We start from the raw sequence: 18,806 nt of genomic DNA on the forward strand, positions 1-18,806 counted from the left end.
ACTTTGACCTGTTTAGTTGATTTTCCTCAGGAAAATCTAAGTTGTTTGTCTACACTCACTCTGATAGCTCCAGCATCAAATTAAAAGTCAAATTTTGTCACATGTTTCTTGATCAATTTTTGGAAGGATATATTGCTTCCTAAATGGTTCATCTCTAAACAAATGTCTCAAGTCCATTGATGAAATTCATCTGTCTATTTTTACAAATAAAGAGATCCATCAAAGGTCATCTTTAGCTGGGCGTGGTGGCGCACGCCTTTAATCCCAGCACTTGGGAGGCAGAAGCAGGCGGATTTCTGAGTTTGAGGCTAGCCTGGTCTACAAAGTGATTTCCAGGACAGCCAGGGCTACACAGAAAAACTCTGTCTCGAAAAACCAAAAAAAAAAAAAAAAAAAAAAAAAAAAAGAAAGGTCATCCTTTATTTATTATTCATTCCATATCAAAGGTAGTGGTCAGGTTGCACTGTCTTTTCTCACTGTCCGGAGATAGATTTCTTAAGTCATACCTCAGCTTTAAAGAAAGCCAGAAATATTGGCAACTTTAGAAAAATAGTAATTAGGTGAGAAATATAAAATAGCGTAGGAGTCGTTAACATGAATCCCTGGACTTGAGATTCATAAAATGTAATTCACTTTCTAGACAAAATCCTGAGTTGAAACCAATCCTAAATAACATCTGTTATACACATAGAACAGTCAAGATGTGGTTGATATCTACAGACTTATTTTTTTCTGTAAAATGAGCATCATCACCATCATCATAGCTCCTGTGCTTCATAACACAGAGTACCTGAGCCACCTGTATCAAGTGCCTAATGCATATATTTGCTTATGAATTTGTATAAGGAAGCATGTGTAACCCTGGAAAAATGTGTTTGTATATATATGTGTGTTTGTGTGTGTGTATTTGTGTGCCTGTGTGTGTGAGAAAGACAGAGACAGACATGCATACAAAGAAAAGAGTATTTGCATTTGTATATGTATATGAGAGACAGAAACAATAAGAGGCAGTGAGACAGAAACAGAGAGAGAAGAAAAAACTGAGTATTATTTTGTGAAAAGCATTCAGTGTATAAACTTCCAGACAATGATTTTGTAGGGTATAGTTGAAAATGCCTCATGATTCGTACAAATAATTTGTCACTAGTAGCTAAGAAGGGATGATGAAGAATGAAGACAAAATGAAGGATTATTTAATGAGAGGACAGCATTTTTGTGTGTTTCAGGAGAAAGGATGGGGTAAAATTCAGACTCATTACAAGTTTATGATGGTATCTACCAAAATGTTTTAGACTATCATCCCATTGCTAGAGCTGAAAATGATCAAGAAGCAATGACTTCTGAACTGTGATCTAACATCTTGATATGTGTAAAACTAACACATATGTCAATGGTCATAGTAATTATCAGGTCCTCAGTGGCATGTTTCTACTCCTGAGCATTCACGTGACAGTTCCTTTGCATATACACTTCCCACCTGAACATCACTGTATTTCCTCAATAAGGGCAGATGTACTAACACTTTCTGTCCACCTTTAAGATTATGAATCTTAACCATAAGCATATATGCCAATCGTCTTTGCAAATTCTGCTTCAGCAGCTTTCAAGACCGAGACCTCCATGATTCTCATCAAGCATTGTATTCCACTTTCCTCACATCTGACAGACAGAATTTATTTTCTTGATCAAGGCTTTGCTTTTCTGTCAGTGATTTCTGGTCATTCTTATTTCAGACCTTGTGAAGAACAACTCATCAGATCCCAGTATATAGGAAAGTTAGTAGTATCCTTCTTCTTGATGTAGTGTTCAGGCAACCGCATGCCTCTGAGGATGCTGTAGATAATCACATGATGGTGTCTTAGTCCCACTGTGGATTCAGTGTAAATTGCTTTACTTGATTAGTCCATCATGAAGGCCATTGCAGACACTGGTTTCTCTAAATTCAGTTGTTACCTGGGTATTTTTGTCATTGGCATCTTATACATTTTAGTATGTATTTAAGTGATCTTTGTGTTTGAGGTTAAAATTGCACCAGTATAGTTTTAGCATCTTAGAGGTTACAGATCATGTGCTTAAGAAACTTAAGCTACCTAGAGCCATTTGCCACAAGCATAGCAAAAAACCTGCAACCAGAACTGCTGAGGACCAGCCTCAGCTTGGAAAGGGGTCCTGAGAGAAGGATGTCTGGAAACAGTGAAAACACACAAGAAATCCTGGGTCAAAGCTGGTGGCCTATAATTTGCTGGCAACAGCTTTACAGACTTCATTCTCTCTGTTCTGCTTTCTCTTGCTATTCTCAGCTCCAGACAGTTCTCCAAACAATTCTCTCTTGCTGTTCTCAAAAATTATTTGGATAGCTCATCTCTTGCAAATCATGAGCACAGTCTTTTATTTTACATATCAATCCAGTCACTTGGTCCAGGTTTTCTTTTTATTATCTTATCAGTCAATATCTGGTGACTCCAGTCGTTTAGTTCTTTTTTTTTTTAAGAGATAAAAATAGTCTTTATTTTTTAAAAACCTCTTAAAGGAAAAGTGATTGCATGTTTCTTTTTTTTGTCATATTTTTTTTAATATTTTTTATTACATCTTTTCCTTAATTACATTTCCAATGCTATCCCAAAAGTCCCCCATACCCTCCCCCCTACTTCCCTACCCACCCATTCCCATTTTTTTGGCCCTGGCATTCCCCTGTACTGGGGCATATAAGGTTTGCATGTCCAATGGGCCTCTCTTTCCAGTGATGGCTGACTAGGCCATCTTTTGATACATATGCAACTAGAGTCAAGAGCTCCAGGGTACTGGTTAGTTCATAATGTTGTTCCACCCATAGGGTTGCGGATCCCTTCAGCTTAGTTCTTAAGAGACAGCAAACACATTTTCTTTTAACATTGCAAAAGAATCCAGAGATCTGCGTACCTCTTAAGCACAGACAATAAGCTAGCTGGTTGGTATCCAGTCATGAAAGTACCATTTCTACCACATCTGGGTCTAACCTTCTTCTGTCCCGGGCAGACCCTGAACTCAGGAATTTGTCTGCCTTTGTAAACATAAACATAAACAAAACAAAACAAACAAACAAACACCTTAGCTGGGTAGGATCTCATTGACCCATTACTCCCTAAATATCTTTATCTCCTTCCTTAGTATCTGACAAGTTGACACACAGCACTGCTGGATTTGTTCCTTTATATTTGTGAAGCCCCTCATAGTTCATATTACATCCTTATATTTTGCATGGTTGAGAAATTATATATTGTTAAACCTATGTTTTTATAGTTCTTTTCCACAGCCTTAAGGGCTGTCTTGAAGGTCCAAACTTTTACTATTTTGTGGAGACATTAACCAAAACTTCTCCTCCTAGACTCCTTCTCTCTCTGATTATTATGGAGTCCTTAGCATTAACAGGGGAATATTCCTTAAAGGAGGAATGTAAAATATATGCATTATTATACCAATAAGCCCTATGCTCACAGCAGTGGAGGCCCATGTCTGCTGGCCCTGTTCCAGGGACAGGAATAAAGTCATTCTATTCTGTCCCTACCAAGACAATGCTGGACCCAACACAAAACAATGGGGAAAGACATACAATTGTTTCAGTGTGTGTGTGTGTGTGTGTGTGTGTGTGTGTGTGTGTATGAAACATCTTTGTTTTTATATTCTTTGTAGTCCCAAAGTTTCAAATCGTTTTAAAGACAGGTGATTACTTTTGCCAGAAAATTAAAATAAAACCACAAACAAAAACAGCAAAAAAATTTTAAGGAATGTACTGATCTCTTGCTCAGTCTCTAATCTAATCTCGTATCCTTGGTTCTTTCTGTAAAATAAGTAATTTAACTCCAGATTGTTTTTATCAAGGACCAAATAGAAAGAATATAAGGTAGGATGGCCCTTGGTTTTAGTAGTAGTAGTAGTAGTAGTAGTGGTAGTAGTATTTGTGTATTTCTCTATGTTGTTCAATAGAAGCCAAAGGCAATGTAGATCTAAACAAAACTTGGAGGTAAATTCCAATGAAATTTTATTTACATAACAAGTCATGAAACAAATATTATATGTGGGTTAAAATTTCAACTTATAAATTAAATGGCTTTTAAGGAATTTGGTTATATTTAGTAAAGTATGACTTCAGATTCCCTATTTCTCAGTATAGAACCGGAAACTTACTGGATGTCTAGAAAATGAGTTTAAGAAAAGCTAGTTGAAAGCAGAGACATGGAAGGATTTGATTTAAGACAACAAAAGAGAGGGATAAGTGAGGATTTGTATTTGGAGGCAGGTATGATATGGCAGAAAATACTCATTAAACCCACAATATTTTAATAAGGAAGAAGTTGGTAAATAAGTACAGTAGTATACACTTTGGAAAATGTTTGTTTTTCTCCTATGAAGATGGGCTAGAGGATAGGAAAATCAAAAGAGACCTGGACAAACAAAACTTTTTTTTACAGCTTTTCTACTACAGGTTGATTGTCTCTGGGGAGATCTCCTTTCTTAGACTCTTCATATTTCCATCTCAAGATTGATGGCAACGATGAAGACATTCTTTGTGGTCCTTCAGTGCTCTCAAATTTTGTGATCTGAAAGAAAAAAATTCATATAATTGCAATGTTTAATGGGATCTGTGATAATTGGAAAATAATTGCTGCTCCAAAGTTTTATTAATCTATATTTAGTTATGAGTCATGCTTTCACAATAGATGCTTTGGAAATCAGTGGAGAGGCAAATGGAGTAAACAGAATTTTAAATATTTTATTTATATGCAGTTTGTGTAAATCCCTGGAGCCCATAGGCATATTAAGATCATTTAAAATATCCATTAAAAGTTATGTGTTATGTGACAAACTCCTCTTTTAGAATCCTTGCCAAAGGATAAAAAGCTAAAGTTTATTGAGTAGCTACTACTGCCAGATTAATTGGATTCATTATGTCTAATCCTTCCAGCAGTCCTGCAAGGTAAGTCCTGATATTTCTACTGCACTGATGAAGTTGGAAGATTGTGAGAGAGGTGCCCACAATTTCTTAGCTAATGAACAGCTTCATGCTGTGTCTGCAGGCAGATTAGTCTAGCTATAAACTCTGTGCCTATTTTACTGTGCCATAATACCTTCAAGAGAATACCTTTGTCTAACCTCTGTTTAGATATATAAGGCAATAAGCATCTGTGTGTGTGTGTGTGTGCGCGCGTGTGCATGTGTATGTGTTATCTGCAACTGTTTATGTAAGTATGTACATGTATGACTGTGAGAATTTGTGCATACGTGTGGGTGTGAATATAAAGGCCAGTCATCATTTGCGGGTATCTTCCTCAACCACATTCTATTTTATTCTTTGAGTCATTGTCTCTCATTGAACCTTGAGCTTAACAATGTCCTAGTGTTTTCCAGGACTGGGATTAGACACTTATGCATTTCACTGGGATTTTCACATGGTTACTTTGGGATAGAACTTAAATCATCATATGCAGGCACTCTATCAGTTGAACCATCTGTTTTGCTCTGTCAGCTTATTTTTGGTATTCTCTATTTGTCCAGTGGAGTATAGCATGCTGTTCTTGTAACACATTTGGGAAAGCAAATTCTTTCCTTCCTTGGTATGTTGAGTACAACACAGAAGAGGAGAGGATCATCAGAGAATCTCGATTTCCTGTGCTGTTCTGGTGCAGATTTGCCCAGTAGGCCCTAGTTTCTTCTATGATGAGGTTAGCATTTTTTCTTTCTTCCAGGTTGTTGGGAGGATAACATAAATGGTAATGGATACTTGTAAAAGACTGGGTGTTCTATATAACCCGTACATCTCAGTAATGAAAGGAAGAGGAATTTTAATTGTGGGGCATGCTGAACCTCTGCTCTGTCCTTATCTCACCCTGTATGCCAATGACAGTGCTGTAATTTTCAACACACCCCTTTGCCTTTTGAGCCTAGAGTTCTTCCATAGCAATATGACACCAATGTTTTGGGTGGTTTCTTTAAAAGCTCTCCTACTCTCACATTTAGATGTTTAGATTCTCTCTGGCAAAACAGGCAGCATGTGGGCAAGAACTCATAGGTTTTCACCAAATACCAGTTGATCATTAAGAAACAAAGTAAGTAAGTTTTAAGATTTCTATCCCAATATTAATTCCCACCACCTGTATGTGTCCTAGTGTTTGTTAACAATATGAAGAATTCCACTTGTATTTCTGGGTATGGTCTGTTGCTTAGAAAGGTGTGTCATTTCCTGTGGCTTCTTCATAGATCTGTTCTTTTGCTTCTTCAGTTCTGACTCAAGGAGAAGATAAGCTCCATTTCAGTATGTGTTCCCCGGTGTAGACACTCTCATTTCTTCTACCTTTGTTCCTTTATGGGCTTACAGACCTGCTCTTGGAATGCTACAAAATAAAGATATCAAAATTTAGGCTAGTGAGATGGTTTTGTGGGTTGAGGCACTTGCTACCCAGCCTAAAGCCCTGAGACCTATATCGAGAATCCACAAACTGTAAAGAGAGAACCAAGTCTTGCAAGCTGCCTTATGACCTCCACATTTATGTTGTGGCACAAATGAACATACACAATAAATTTTAAAATTATCATGACTTAGGTGAATGCACTTTGGAAAAGGGATATGCAAATTCTGAGCAAAGATTATTTTATTCTTTACACTTAAGTCAAAGTCCTCACCTATAATGAGAACTGCACTGTTCATAATCACGTTTTCAGAGACAGTTCTTTCTTTTTATTCATTTTTTTTTCTTACTTTTCTCCTTTTGCCCTTTCTGAGCCAGAATGCTCTGAAAGATTCTCTTGGATGCCATGGCTCCTCAACTGCCCTCCCACTTACATTCTGGGGCATGAATGCAGGCAGGGTTTTGGCACTGACACCCATGCTCGTTAAAATACATCATTTCTACTTCACATGTGCCCTTGGGTTCACCTTTCCTTGAGCTGGCTGGGGATCTGTGGGAGAGAATGGAAACAGCAGGCAAGAGAAATGCTCTCGCTTTTCTTCTCAGTGCAATGATTTCATCTCCGTAGCCTCCTCCTCTGTGATTCCCCTTGTTCATCTCCAGGGATAATTTGCTGCTAACAATATCTGAAGCAGTCTCATAGTTCTCCATCACACTGAAACTCTGAGGCTTCCTTTTTATTCCATTTCTAAGTGATTAGTTAATGCAACTGAAAAGGATGAGCCATCCTGGAGTAAACAAATGCAAACATCCTGCAGCTGCCATCAATCATGCTTTCAACAAACATTTATTAGACGTAAAGTGTCTATAAAATATTCTGAGATGTTTCTTTGGATGAATTCAAACCCACAGAATAGAGAGTACCTACATTATAATGGGGTTGGCCCTCATGCAGTTGCTTTATTTAATGTTGCTTTCATGTAGAACCAGTCTGCCTAGAGCCAGGCAGACTCTCCTGAGGGTGTGTTTGGAGGACACCACTCAAAATCTTCTGCCTTTGTCTCCCTAGGAAACCATGATACTTGTGACTTACAGTGAATTCACAGCCTCTACATTTCACAGAAAACATTAAGCAACAGCTACCCTGTAGCTACATTGACTGCCTTCCTCTTGGCTGTGATTTGCTTTTGTCTTTTGAATAGAAGCATCCTCAAAGATATTGGAATTTCACCTCCTCCAGTGTTCAAGACTGCATAGAATCACTAAGATGTGACATTGTAACTGACTTCTTTTTCTATTGATTATTTTTTTTTCCTATTGCTCCTACACTGTATGCTGTTGGTAATGTATGATTTTCGGCCATGTGTGTGAGTGTGTGAGTGTTCATACCTGGACGACCACCTACATGTGGAGGTCAGAGGAAGATATCAAGCATCCTGTTCTTTCACCCTCTGCCTTATTCTCCTGCGATGAGGTTTCTAACTGAACATGGAACTCTCTAATTCAGCTGGATGTGCTAGTCAGAAAGTTCCAGCAATTATTTTGTTACTACCCTGCACAGTATTGGAGTTTTGTGTCTGGTATGTGATGCAGTGTGGAGTGCTGTGGTTGCTGTGGTACTGTGTAATACTGTTTGTGTGTGTGTGTATGTGTGTGTGTGTGTGTGTGTGTGATTTCACGCGCGCACATATAAACTAAAGATCAAAGTCAGTTCATGAAGGCCTTTTACTCACTCATTAATCTTCCTTGTGTCTCTATATATTAAAATGGTAAAGTATGCAAGTTTTTTTAAAAATACCAATGAATTATATTTATTGAATTATTAAATACAATAAACAAACAAGGCATAAAATCTTCTGGATGGAAAGCAGATCAGCCTTCTCATATTTGGAGGTTATAGCAGTTTCAATCACTTAGAAACCCATGTGAATATGGTTTTCATGTTATTCCATGAGAGCCAGAACCTGTTTTTCATTTCATTTCTCAGACAAAGAAGCAAAAGAAACTTGACATTATTTCTTATGAGAATGACAATAAATAATATCTGCAGATGCCTGCTATCTTTTTATAGTCTTTCAATTTACAAGATGTCTTCCAGTGTTATTACATTGAGTTTTTTTTTAAGAGTTATTTATTTGTATTTTGTGTTTGTTTTATCTATATGTATGTCTATGTAAAATATGTATGCCTGGTGCCCATGGAGGCCAAACTGAGGCAGCAAATTCTCTGAAACAGGAGTTTTAAATGGTTATGAGCCTCCATGTGAGCACTGGAAACTGAACCTGGATCCTCTACATGACCAGCAAAAGTGCTCTTAACCACTGACACCCTGGTTGACTTTTTATGAGACAATTTATGGAATCATGTGGTTTTATTTGTCATTGTACACATTAGGAAATAGATCTGAAGAAAATAATTTCTATTGTCAGAGTTACTGTTTTTAATATATTTTACAATTATAAAACCCCGTCTTCCTCCAAAGTTCTGTCTCTGAGTAACTTTATGATGAAAATTATAATTTCTTCTCTTTCCATCCACCATCTACCCATTCAACTAGCTACTGGGGCCTATTAGATAATCCCAGAAGCAATGGTGATATTGAGCTAACTTTACATTAGCATTTTATTGAGGGCTGCCTGCAGCGGACTCTCTGCTTTATGACTTAGGACAATCTGACACGCATCCATCTAAGATACCATTTACAGTTTCTAGTCTGTCAACAGTAGGTGTCAGCTTGCAAAGCCCAGAATTTCTACCATCAGCCCCTAGGCTGAAGGAGATATGGCTGAAAGTGTTCTATCTTAATCAGGTTTATGCATCAAGTAAATACAGCAAGGAAATGGGAGGGGGAAAAAAATCTCTGTTACTGTACAGAGCCTGGTCCCTGCCTCTCTTATAACCATTTCTTCCACTTCAGTGCAACGTATATCCAAAGAATTAGTGAATATAGTTTTGAAGTTTGTGTGTGTGAGTGTGCATGTGCATGTGTGTACAAAAGCAGAGAGTTATTAAAGATGATGGCTTTTTTCCTATGAACCCAGTGTTGATACTAAAAAGAAAGCCTTGGTATTACAGTTCCTTTCAGCCTCCCCTTACATTCTGCACCTGAGGCTCTATTATTCCTCCAAGCCCTGTCCTTGTCATCATTCTCTCTCCTGCTTTCAGCCCTCCTAATGGTATGGGTCTTGAAAGTAGAATTTTCATGCCTTCCATCTAGGATCCTTTTTTAAATCTCAGTCTAATTGGTTCACCCACCCCACTGAGATGCTTAATTGGGCATGAGCATACTCTGCAGATCCTGTGTCATGGTAGGTTCTTCCTTCTCCTCCAGGGGGATTTGCTTGCTCTGTGGGCTCAGAAGGAAAGATTTATTTTATGTTGTGCTCAATTCACTGAGCACTTACATGAAATTGTTCCTGGGCCAGCAGAGCACACAGGCAACATTTCTTCCTTGCTTCATTTCAGTTTATCTTATTTGTTCTCAGATGGCATGGTACATGGGAAGTCACCAGCACCTGGAGTCATGAGCCCAGGCTTTGATTAAGTCATTCTAATCTTTTTCTTCCTCTCTACTTGGGTTTATAACTTAAGGTACTTGACAGTCCATTTTCCAATCCATGAATTAGGCAAATTGGATTTGATTTCTTCTATGAATGGAATCAAAATGAAGCATTCAAACGAACGGTATACACTCTCCATGGCATAATCTGCCTGCCACTTGCTTTTGGTAAATATTATTTTATTATAATAAGCCATACTTACTTGTTTACATATTGCCTATGTCTGTTCCAGAGCACAAGAATGGAATTGAGTGGTTGTCTAAGATGCTCAATGAATTTAAAAGCTGTTCCTTTCCAGAAAACAGCTCCCGAACTACTTTCCTCCAGTCATAGTCGGATTTGATTGGCTCAAAAATATTTTTTTAGCTTTTTATATACCTTACAATTTATAATAAGGACTGGAATATAGCTCAGTGATAGGGTGTTTGCCTAGCCTGTGTAGAATTCAGTTCCAGTTTAACTTTTATTTTCATTTTCTTTTTCTTTTTTTTCAAGATCTGTAATCTTACAATCCCAAATGTTAATGTCGTTGGTCAGCTTTTCTGTCATTGTCTTTTGTCTTACTCCTCCTTCTCATCTATGCTCCATCCTTGATGTTCATCTCCACAAGACAAACCTATTCTTACCTCAGGATCTTTGCACCCACTGTTCTTTAATTGGAGGTCATTCTTCCACCACCAGGTGGCTCCATGGGTTCGCTTTTATTTCCTTCAAATAGCTTTGCCACAATCTGGAACTTCCAAACACCCTTTTCATTGTTTGTCTGGACATTTCTATCCTCTTCATGTTGGTTTCTTTGATATGCATCTTTTCTTACAAGAATATAAGCTGTGCTAGAGTAAGTCTTTATTGAAATCAATTTTATTTACTTCTTAATCGTAAGGGTTGGAAAAATAGCAAACACTAAAACTGTGGATACAAAACTCACTTTATCAGCTACATGTATAAGAACAGATCTTGGTGATGTAGAATCTACTGACTGAAGTTAAAAGTTATAAAATTCTAAATTCCTGTTATTGTTACATTCCTGGCTGCCGCATCTTTATAATTGCTAGAAAGTTGCATAAACCATTCTCTGAACACTTTTAGTCTTCATCATTAGCCTATGGGATCATAGTTGGTATCTCATCTCAAAGCACTAAAGCTATTTGGTGGCAACCTTGATGAGAGTCCAATCCCCAGGATTAACTTAGGATAAGAAAAGAACTCATTCATTCAAATTGTCCTCCATGAACAGGCAGGCATGCTCAAGTACACACTAAGTGAAACTTTATTTTTAAAATAAAAATGTTTATAGAGTAGGAAGAATGGATCAGGGAGAGAGTGTTTGCCATAAAAAGTATGAAGTCCTGGATTTAGATCTTCAGTTGTCAATTATAAACAAAGTATGCAGGTTTGCATCTGTTATCTCAGTACTGAGTGGCAGGGTAGATCAGGTGGATCTCCAGAGCTTGCTAGCCCACTATTTTACCTAGATCAGTCAGCTACCAATTCAGAAAGAGGCACTGAATCAAAATTATGGTGCAGGATGACTGTAAAATACACCTGACAGTGCCCTCTACCTTACATACTCACAAGCACACATGCAGGACTGTGTACACATGGCACACACACTCATACCGAACATACCATGTAGGCTAAAATTATCAACCATTAACACCAGTTTGATACACACACACACACACAGAGTTCTGATAGTAACAGTGTATTAACTAGGAAGCAAGTTTTTCCCAGCCCTGCTTTGGGAAGGCTGCAGTCTCATTAGGGACCCAGGGACAAGACATTAAAATACCCATACTACAGAAGTCTTGTAATGATACTCTAAATATCTGCTTTTGCTCTTATCCTCTTCTCCTTTCATATAATCCATCCATTCTCAATATCTTTTATTTTTGCAAAAGCAAGTTATGCTTTCTAAAATCCCTTCCTCTATCTTTGTCTGGTCAAATATCATTTCATGCAAGTTTCAATTTGCACAGAATTCTTGGACCCCCTACTTTCCTACTCTCCCTGTCAATGGGCTATTCTAGGGTTACTTTCCGTTGTTTTATTAAAACTGTGACTAGAAAAGCAGAGCACAGCTTGTAAACTTTACTCAGCAACCATACACTCCCCCAACACCATAGGACCAAGCGTGCTGTTCATAGTTCTGACCACACATCCCAGACATAAAGGTAGTTGCTGTTTTCTTTCTCCCCTCCCCTCCCCTCCCCTCCCCTCCCCTCCCCTCCCCTCCCCTCCCCTCCCCTCCCTTCCCCTCCCCTCCCCTCCCCTCCCTTCCCTTCCCTTCCCTTCCCTTCCCTTCCTAGATTTGTATTTTATTGGTTATAATTATGTGTGTGTGTGCACATGCATGCATGCACACAAATGTGTATAAGTATATTAATGTTGATGCCCATGCAGACCACAGGCATCAAAGTCCCCTCTAGTTAGAGTTACAGGCCGTTGTAAGCCACTAATAAGTACAAGAACCAAATTCTGGTCCTCTGAAAGGGAAGTAAGCTCTCTTCCAGTTTCCAGTTACAGCTTACTTCCAGTTCCATATTCCAGCTTTTAAAATAGACCTGAGACATAGTTTTGATTCCATGTACCTTTACTTATAACAAGTCTTTCACCTAGGTCATGAGAGATTAGCTGTGGACTAGACGTGGGATTCTCTTCCACTTTCTTCAAAAGCAACAATTATAGCGGTCTCTAGATATATACCCAGTGAATTTCCCAATGACTGTGAATTTTGATAAAGAATAAAATTAATCATGGCTTTGTTGTTGTTCACTGTGGGTGGCATTACTCCTCTGTCTCTATGTTGGTTCTTTATATGTTCTTTCCCTATTTACATTAGAAGTTGGTCAGTGTATTTACATTAGCAGCTTGCTACAACAAACTGGCAAAGTGACCCTCAGCAAGTAACTTAATTTTGTATATAGTTAAATACTAGTATAGGAAAGCTCATATGAAAATGCAACCAACATGAATATGCTCATGAACAAAGTATGGCTAGATTCTGAAATAAATGTTCATATGCAATGCATATTTATTGGATGTCTAATTTTTGAGCTTCTGAAGAAAATTTCTTTTGACAGACATATTTGGTGACTCACCTTACCTCCTATTGATCATCAATAGTTGAGTTGTAGGTTTCTCACAGTGTTTTTTTTTAATTTTTAATATTTTTATTACATATTTTCCTCAATTACATTTCCAATGCTATCCCAAAAGTCCCCCATAGCGCCCCCCACTTCCCTACCCACCCATTCCCATTCTTTTGGCCCTGGCATTCCCCTATATTGGGGCATATAATGTTTGCAAGTCCAATGGGCCTCTCTTTCCAGTGATGGCCAACTAGGCCATCTTTTGATACATATGCAGCTAGAGACAAGAGCTCCGGGGTACTGGTTAGTACATCATGTTGTTCCAACAATAGGGTTGCAGATCCCTTTAGCTCCTTGGGTACTTTCTCTAGCTTCTCCATTGGGAGCCCTGTGATACATCCAATAGCTGACTGTGAGCATCCACTCCTGTGTTTGCTAGGCCCCGGCATCGTCTCACAAGAGACAGCTATATTTGGGTCCTTTCAGCAAAATCTTGCTAGTGTATGCAATGGTGTCAGCGTTTAGAAGCTGATTATGGGATGGATCCCTGGATATGGCAGTCTCTAAATGGTCCATCCTTTCATCACCGCTACGAACTTTGTCTCTGTAACTCCTTCCCTGGGTGTTTTGTTCCCAATTCTAAGAAGGGGCACAGTGTCCACACTTTGGTCTTCATTCTTCTTGAGTTTCATGCGTTTAGCAAATTGTATCTTATATCTTAGGTATCCTAAGTTTTGGGCTAATATCCACTTATCAGTGAATACATATTGTGTGAGTTCTTTTGTGATTGTGTTACTTCACTCAAGATGATGCCCTCCAGGTCCATCCATTTGGCTAGGAATTTCATAAATTCATTCCTTTTAATAGCTGAGTAGTACTCCATTGTGTAAATGTACCATAATTTCTGTATCCATTCCTCTGTTGAGGGACATCTGGGTTCTTTCCAGCTTCTGGCTATTATAAATAGGGCTTCTATGAACATAGTGGAGCATGTGTCCTTTTTACCGGTTGGGACATCTTCTGGATATATGCCCAGGAGAGGTATTGCTGGATCCTCCGGTAGTACTATGTCCAATTTTCTGAGGAACCGCCAGACTGATTTCCAGAGTGGTTGTACAAGCTTGCAATCCCACCAACAATGGAGGAGTGTTCCTCTTTCTCCACATCCTCGCCAGCATCTGCTGTCACCTGAATTTTTGATCTTAGCCATTCTGACTGGTGTGAGGTGGAATCTCAGGGTTGTTTTGATTTGCATTTCCCTGATGATTAAGGATGTTGAACATTTTTTCAGGTGCTTCTCTGCCATTTGGTATTCCTCAGGTGAGAATTCTTTGTTCAGTTCTGAGCCCCATTTTTTAATGGGGTTATTTGACTTTCTGGAGTCCACCTTCTTGAGTTCTTTCACAGTGTTATCTCACTGTGTGTTATCAAACTGGGTGGGTATCTCACAAAGCTTCAGTTACCTTCTGGCTAACTTCATAACATGGCTCAGCCCATGGAAATCTCACAGTGCGGTAACAAGAAAAGAAGAAATGAAGGTGAAGAAGATATCCTGGGATTTTATAATTTCTCATGAAGCAGTATTCCATTACTTGATATTCATTAGAAGAGTCAATGCTGCTGAGTGCAGGACTCACTGGGATTACAATGCAAATTACTCCCTTACTTCTTTGTTGGCTTTCTACACTCCTCCCTCAGCCTGCCTTGTTACCTTCATGTACTCTTTCTTCATGCCACCCACTCCTGTATTCCTCACCTTCTACTTTGGTGCTCCAATACTAAATTCTAACTTTAATAATCGCTGACTGTGTTGCTGTCCTCTTATCCACATGGACAGTGTTTGAAAATGTAGTCAACACCACATTCAAACTTCAAAACTTGAATATGTACATGAATTCCTCTCAGAACTGTTCTGCAGCCATGAAATACTCATATCCTTCCTTATACATCATGTGTAACTTAATTTACAGCAATATGGAAATTCTCTTCCTTCCTGGGTAGCTTCCTCAGCATAGGCACTATGTTATGATTATAGGTGCCCTTTACTGTTTTATTGATTGTACTTGATTGACTTACAAATACATTTATCATATCTTATAATGCCTTGAAATTTGAACTGTTCTACAATCATAGAAAATGCTTCCTTATCCTGATGTTTATCATAGCTGTTTGGATTCACAGATGAATCCTGGTACTGAATCTTTTTTCTGAACTCAAGTTTCTGTGGGTCAAAGGTCAGATGACACCAGCACATTACTTGAGCATATTCCAGCATGATTCTAATGATTTTCACTTTTCTTTTACCCCGTGGCCCTGTCTTCATCTATCGGATTTCCTTTTTCCATTCTCTAAAAGGGGATGGGGGAAAGATAACTTTCAATAAACATTGGTTCTCCTCATTTATCTGGGCTGACTTTACAGTCCCCCCTGACTATTGTATTTATCCAGAGTATGTAAATAAGGCAGGTCAATGTAGTGATCACTCCAGGGAAGCTGCACTATTGGTAGGAATGAAAGGTGCTATTAGAGCAGAAGCAACCTGAGCCAAATACTACTAAGCCTCGGCTCTTGTCTTAGTTTGCATGTTTCCGGTTTACTACCAATGCATCTGTAGTGATTACATGTGTGTGTGTAGGAAGTATTAAGGGGATAAAGTTAAAAAAAACAATGTCAAACATTAGATTAATGCCCTGTAAATTTCCAGTCTTTGTCACAGTATCTTTCATAGAATCCTCATACCAACAGTCAAAAATAAATAATGTCCACTGGCTTTTGTAGATGTGCAGTGATGTACAGAGGAAACATATTTTGTCGAGTGTTGTAACACAGATTTTGTAGTAAATTCAACAATATGAGAAGCTCTGAATTTAATGCTTCTTTGTTCCAATCATGTTTACATTAAGTGAAGAGAGTTATTTATACTTTTTCTCCATGGTTTTCAGAGAATTGCTTTGTTCCTTCTTAAAAGTGTTAATTATGTGAACTGCCATTAAAGTATGGTAGTAAAATGAGCTCTGGGACAAACACTTACTTGGTGAAAAGTCTTGAGTCTCAGGTAGCTTTGTGCCCAGGTTCTGGCCTTTGTTTGTTTCTCTACTAGATTCCCTTGCTATCTCTCTTCCTGGTTCCCTTACTTACTTTCACCCATTCACTCATTCATTCCTCCTTTCAGGCTTATACTAAATCCTTTCATGAAGAACACAACTGAGCTGGTTAGAGTTTAAATCTGGGATTAACTAAGAAATTTCTATCTGTGTAATACATTCACAGTCTAGAGAGAGTGAGGGGCAAGCAAGTAGATTGGGGATCTTGTTCCTACAAAAGGAATCAGAAATGAATAGTAATCCAGAACTGGTGTGATATTTAGAAAAGAATGGAGTGTTTACTCTTGTTAACTATAATTCATGGAAATCATCATCACAATCATCATTTATTATTTGTATCTCTTTATTATTCTTTCATTTAACTCAGTCTTTCCATTAAAAACTTAGTAAAAAAAAATGATCCCTGAGTTTTATGTTCTTGATGCTTAGCAAGAAACTCAAGGGCCTGGTTGTGGCTCTGATTAAGTATCCCAAGGACCACAGTAAATACTTATGAATTGTATGGAGTTGAAAATTCTAAGTCAAATATAAGAAGTTATAGAACTGAGGACACAGTCGTTATACCAGTACTTGAGAGGTGGAGCCAAGAGCATCCTGAGCTCAAAACCAACTAGGGTTATAAGGTGAATTCCAGCCTAGTCTGACTACATAGTGAGATGTATTCTGAAAATAATAATAATGATAATAATAATAACTAAGTATAGGTAGTTTCTCCTCTAGAAGAGGTGACTAAATGTGATGAATTGTGGTCTTTAGCTGGCAGTTACAGATGTAAGCTGAGGAATGTTGCTCGTCTCTCCTGTGCAGGGAGTTTGCCCGTTGGAAGGTGAGGAACACAGCCATAGAAAGGAGAGACCTGGTCCGTCACCCAGTGCCCCTCATGCCGGAGTTTCAAAGGAGCATCCGTCTGCTTGGCAGGAGACCCACCACTCAGCAGTTCATTGATACCATCATCAAAAAGTACGGCACCCACCTGCTCATCTCTGCTACATTGGGAGGTAGGTCAGCAGCTACTGAGCCATGATTCCAACATTTTTGTTTCCAGGATGACAGGAGTATGGGATGCTCTGAGAGCCAAGACATATTAGTCTCAGTTCCATTATATCTCTCTCAAAAGCATGCATTTCCATAGATGCCAACTGTCTTGGCTGCTGAGATCATGTCAGAAGAGATGATGCACATCTACATAAAGTCTAATTTTGGAATATTAACTCAGAAATATGAACTATTGGAATGAAATATATTTTGAAATTTTTTTTAAAATGTTTCACGTTAACATTGCCGTCATTCTTCTGGAATGGGATCTAATTTTGGGAAAATAAATGTCATGTGAATTTAGGGAAATTTTTTTTGTTTCAGTCAACATTAAGGGGGGATATTTGAGGTTAGCTTTATGTAAGTGGACTATCATGTGCATATTATATGGGCTTGGAAGAGGTTAACAGGAAAGTAGGCCAATTGCTTTGCTCTACTCAGCCTTACCCATATTCCCTTCTAGGGCAATCCATCTGTGAGAGAATGAGTAAAGGGAGTAGATTGAAGCCAAGGAAAAAGACCACAGGAACAATGGGAACTGGTGTAAACTGGGGCACTTAAGTTATGGTGTCCTGCCTGAATGCATCATTTGACATCCCTTAAGCACTAAGGGATTTTTTTTTCCTATTTATTTCTTCAGTAACTAAATTCCCTGTTCTTTCTGAAAATCTTTAGTGTTTCAGCACCTGTATAGAACTGATGAGATGATGCACGTGGTTATGGACCAAGCTAGGGAAAAATAAATCAACCTGTTGGACAGATTGAAGTGTTATTACAACATGCGTCGTCTCCTTTGGAACAATTCACACTTACCTCAAGGAAGCAGGAGCATTTTAATTCACTACAGAGTCATGATAAAGGGAGATGGCAGTAATTTTCAGACTGAATATACACTATGTGTGAACATGGCTATGTTCTAGTGTGTGAGCATGTGTGCAAATACACATACATGCAAGTTCATATGAATGCCATAAGCTCAAGTTGCTTTCTGTATTACTCATTGGAAGACCTCTCTTGTTGAACTTGAAGCTTACTGACTTGGAGTGGTTGGCTAGTAAACTCACAGGAACTCTTCTGTCTCAAGCTCCCCAGCACTCCTCAGGTTATAGGCATATGCTGTTATGGCCACCTGTTTACATAGGTTCTGGGCATCCAAACACGCGTCCTCATGCTGCAGAGCAAGAAGTTTACTTACTGGACCATGCCCCCCAGATCCTTTATATACATTTTGATAATCAGAAAATCAGTAATTTGATGACTTGGGGTAGGGATGCTGGCTGAATAAATTCATTCACAGCTAGAATCACTTTAGTCACTAATTAATGAGGATTGCTGCTGTGTGGTCATTTTATATTGGCTGTATTTTTCCAAACTGCAAGTTAAAATCCAATACTTACTTTTACTTTATAAATAATAAAGTCAGACCCCAGAGGGGATACAGCTAATAAGTGACACAGCTAAGTTCAAAATTCAAGATTTCCTGATCATGAAACCTTCATTATTTATAAAATTGCATATCAGTTGTATGTTTAACCACTTGGCGACTCATAAAAGTATCTCTTCTCCCCAGCAACCAACTGATCGGCATTTATCTTTACCTTTTATTAAGCTGATAGTAAATTAAGAAGGACT

General features: G+C 38.4%; 1 protein-coding gene across 1 annotated transcript in view; it reads left to right on the top strand.

The window, feature by feature from the left end:
• The window catches only part of Brinp1 (BMP/retinoic acid inducible neural specific 1), a 198,646-nt gene that overhangs the window by 104,597 nt on the left and 75,243 nt on the right, over window positions 1-18,806 (top strand). The window contains exon 3 of the mRNA XM_021161100.3: window positions 16,947-17,137. Coding sequence (XP_021016759.1) covers window positions 16,947-17,137 — 191 coding nt within the window. The remainder of the gene's footprint in view (window positions 1-16,946; window positions 17,138-18,806) is intronic.

This window comes from Mus caroli, unplaced genomic scaffold, assembly GCF_978045245.1.
Source record: "Mus caroli unplaced genomic scaffold, Mus_caroli_1 scaffold_6, whole genome shotgun sequence".
NCBI lineage: Eukaryota > Metazoa > Chordata > Mammalia > Rodentia > Muridae > Mus > Mus caroli.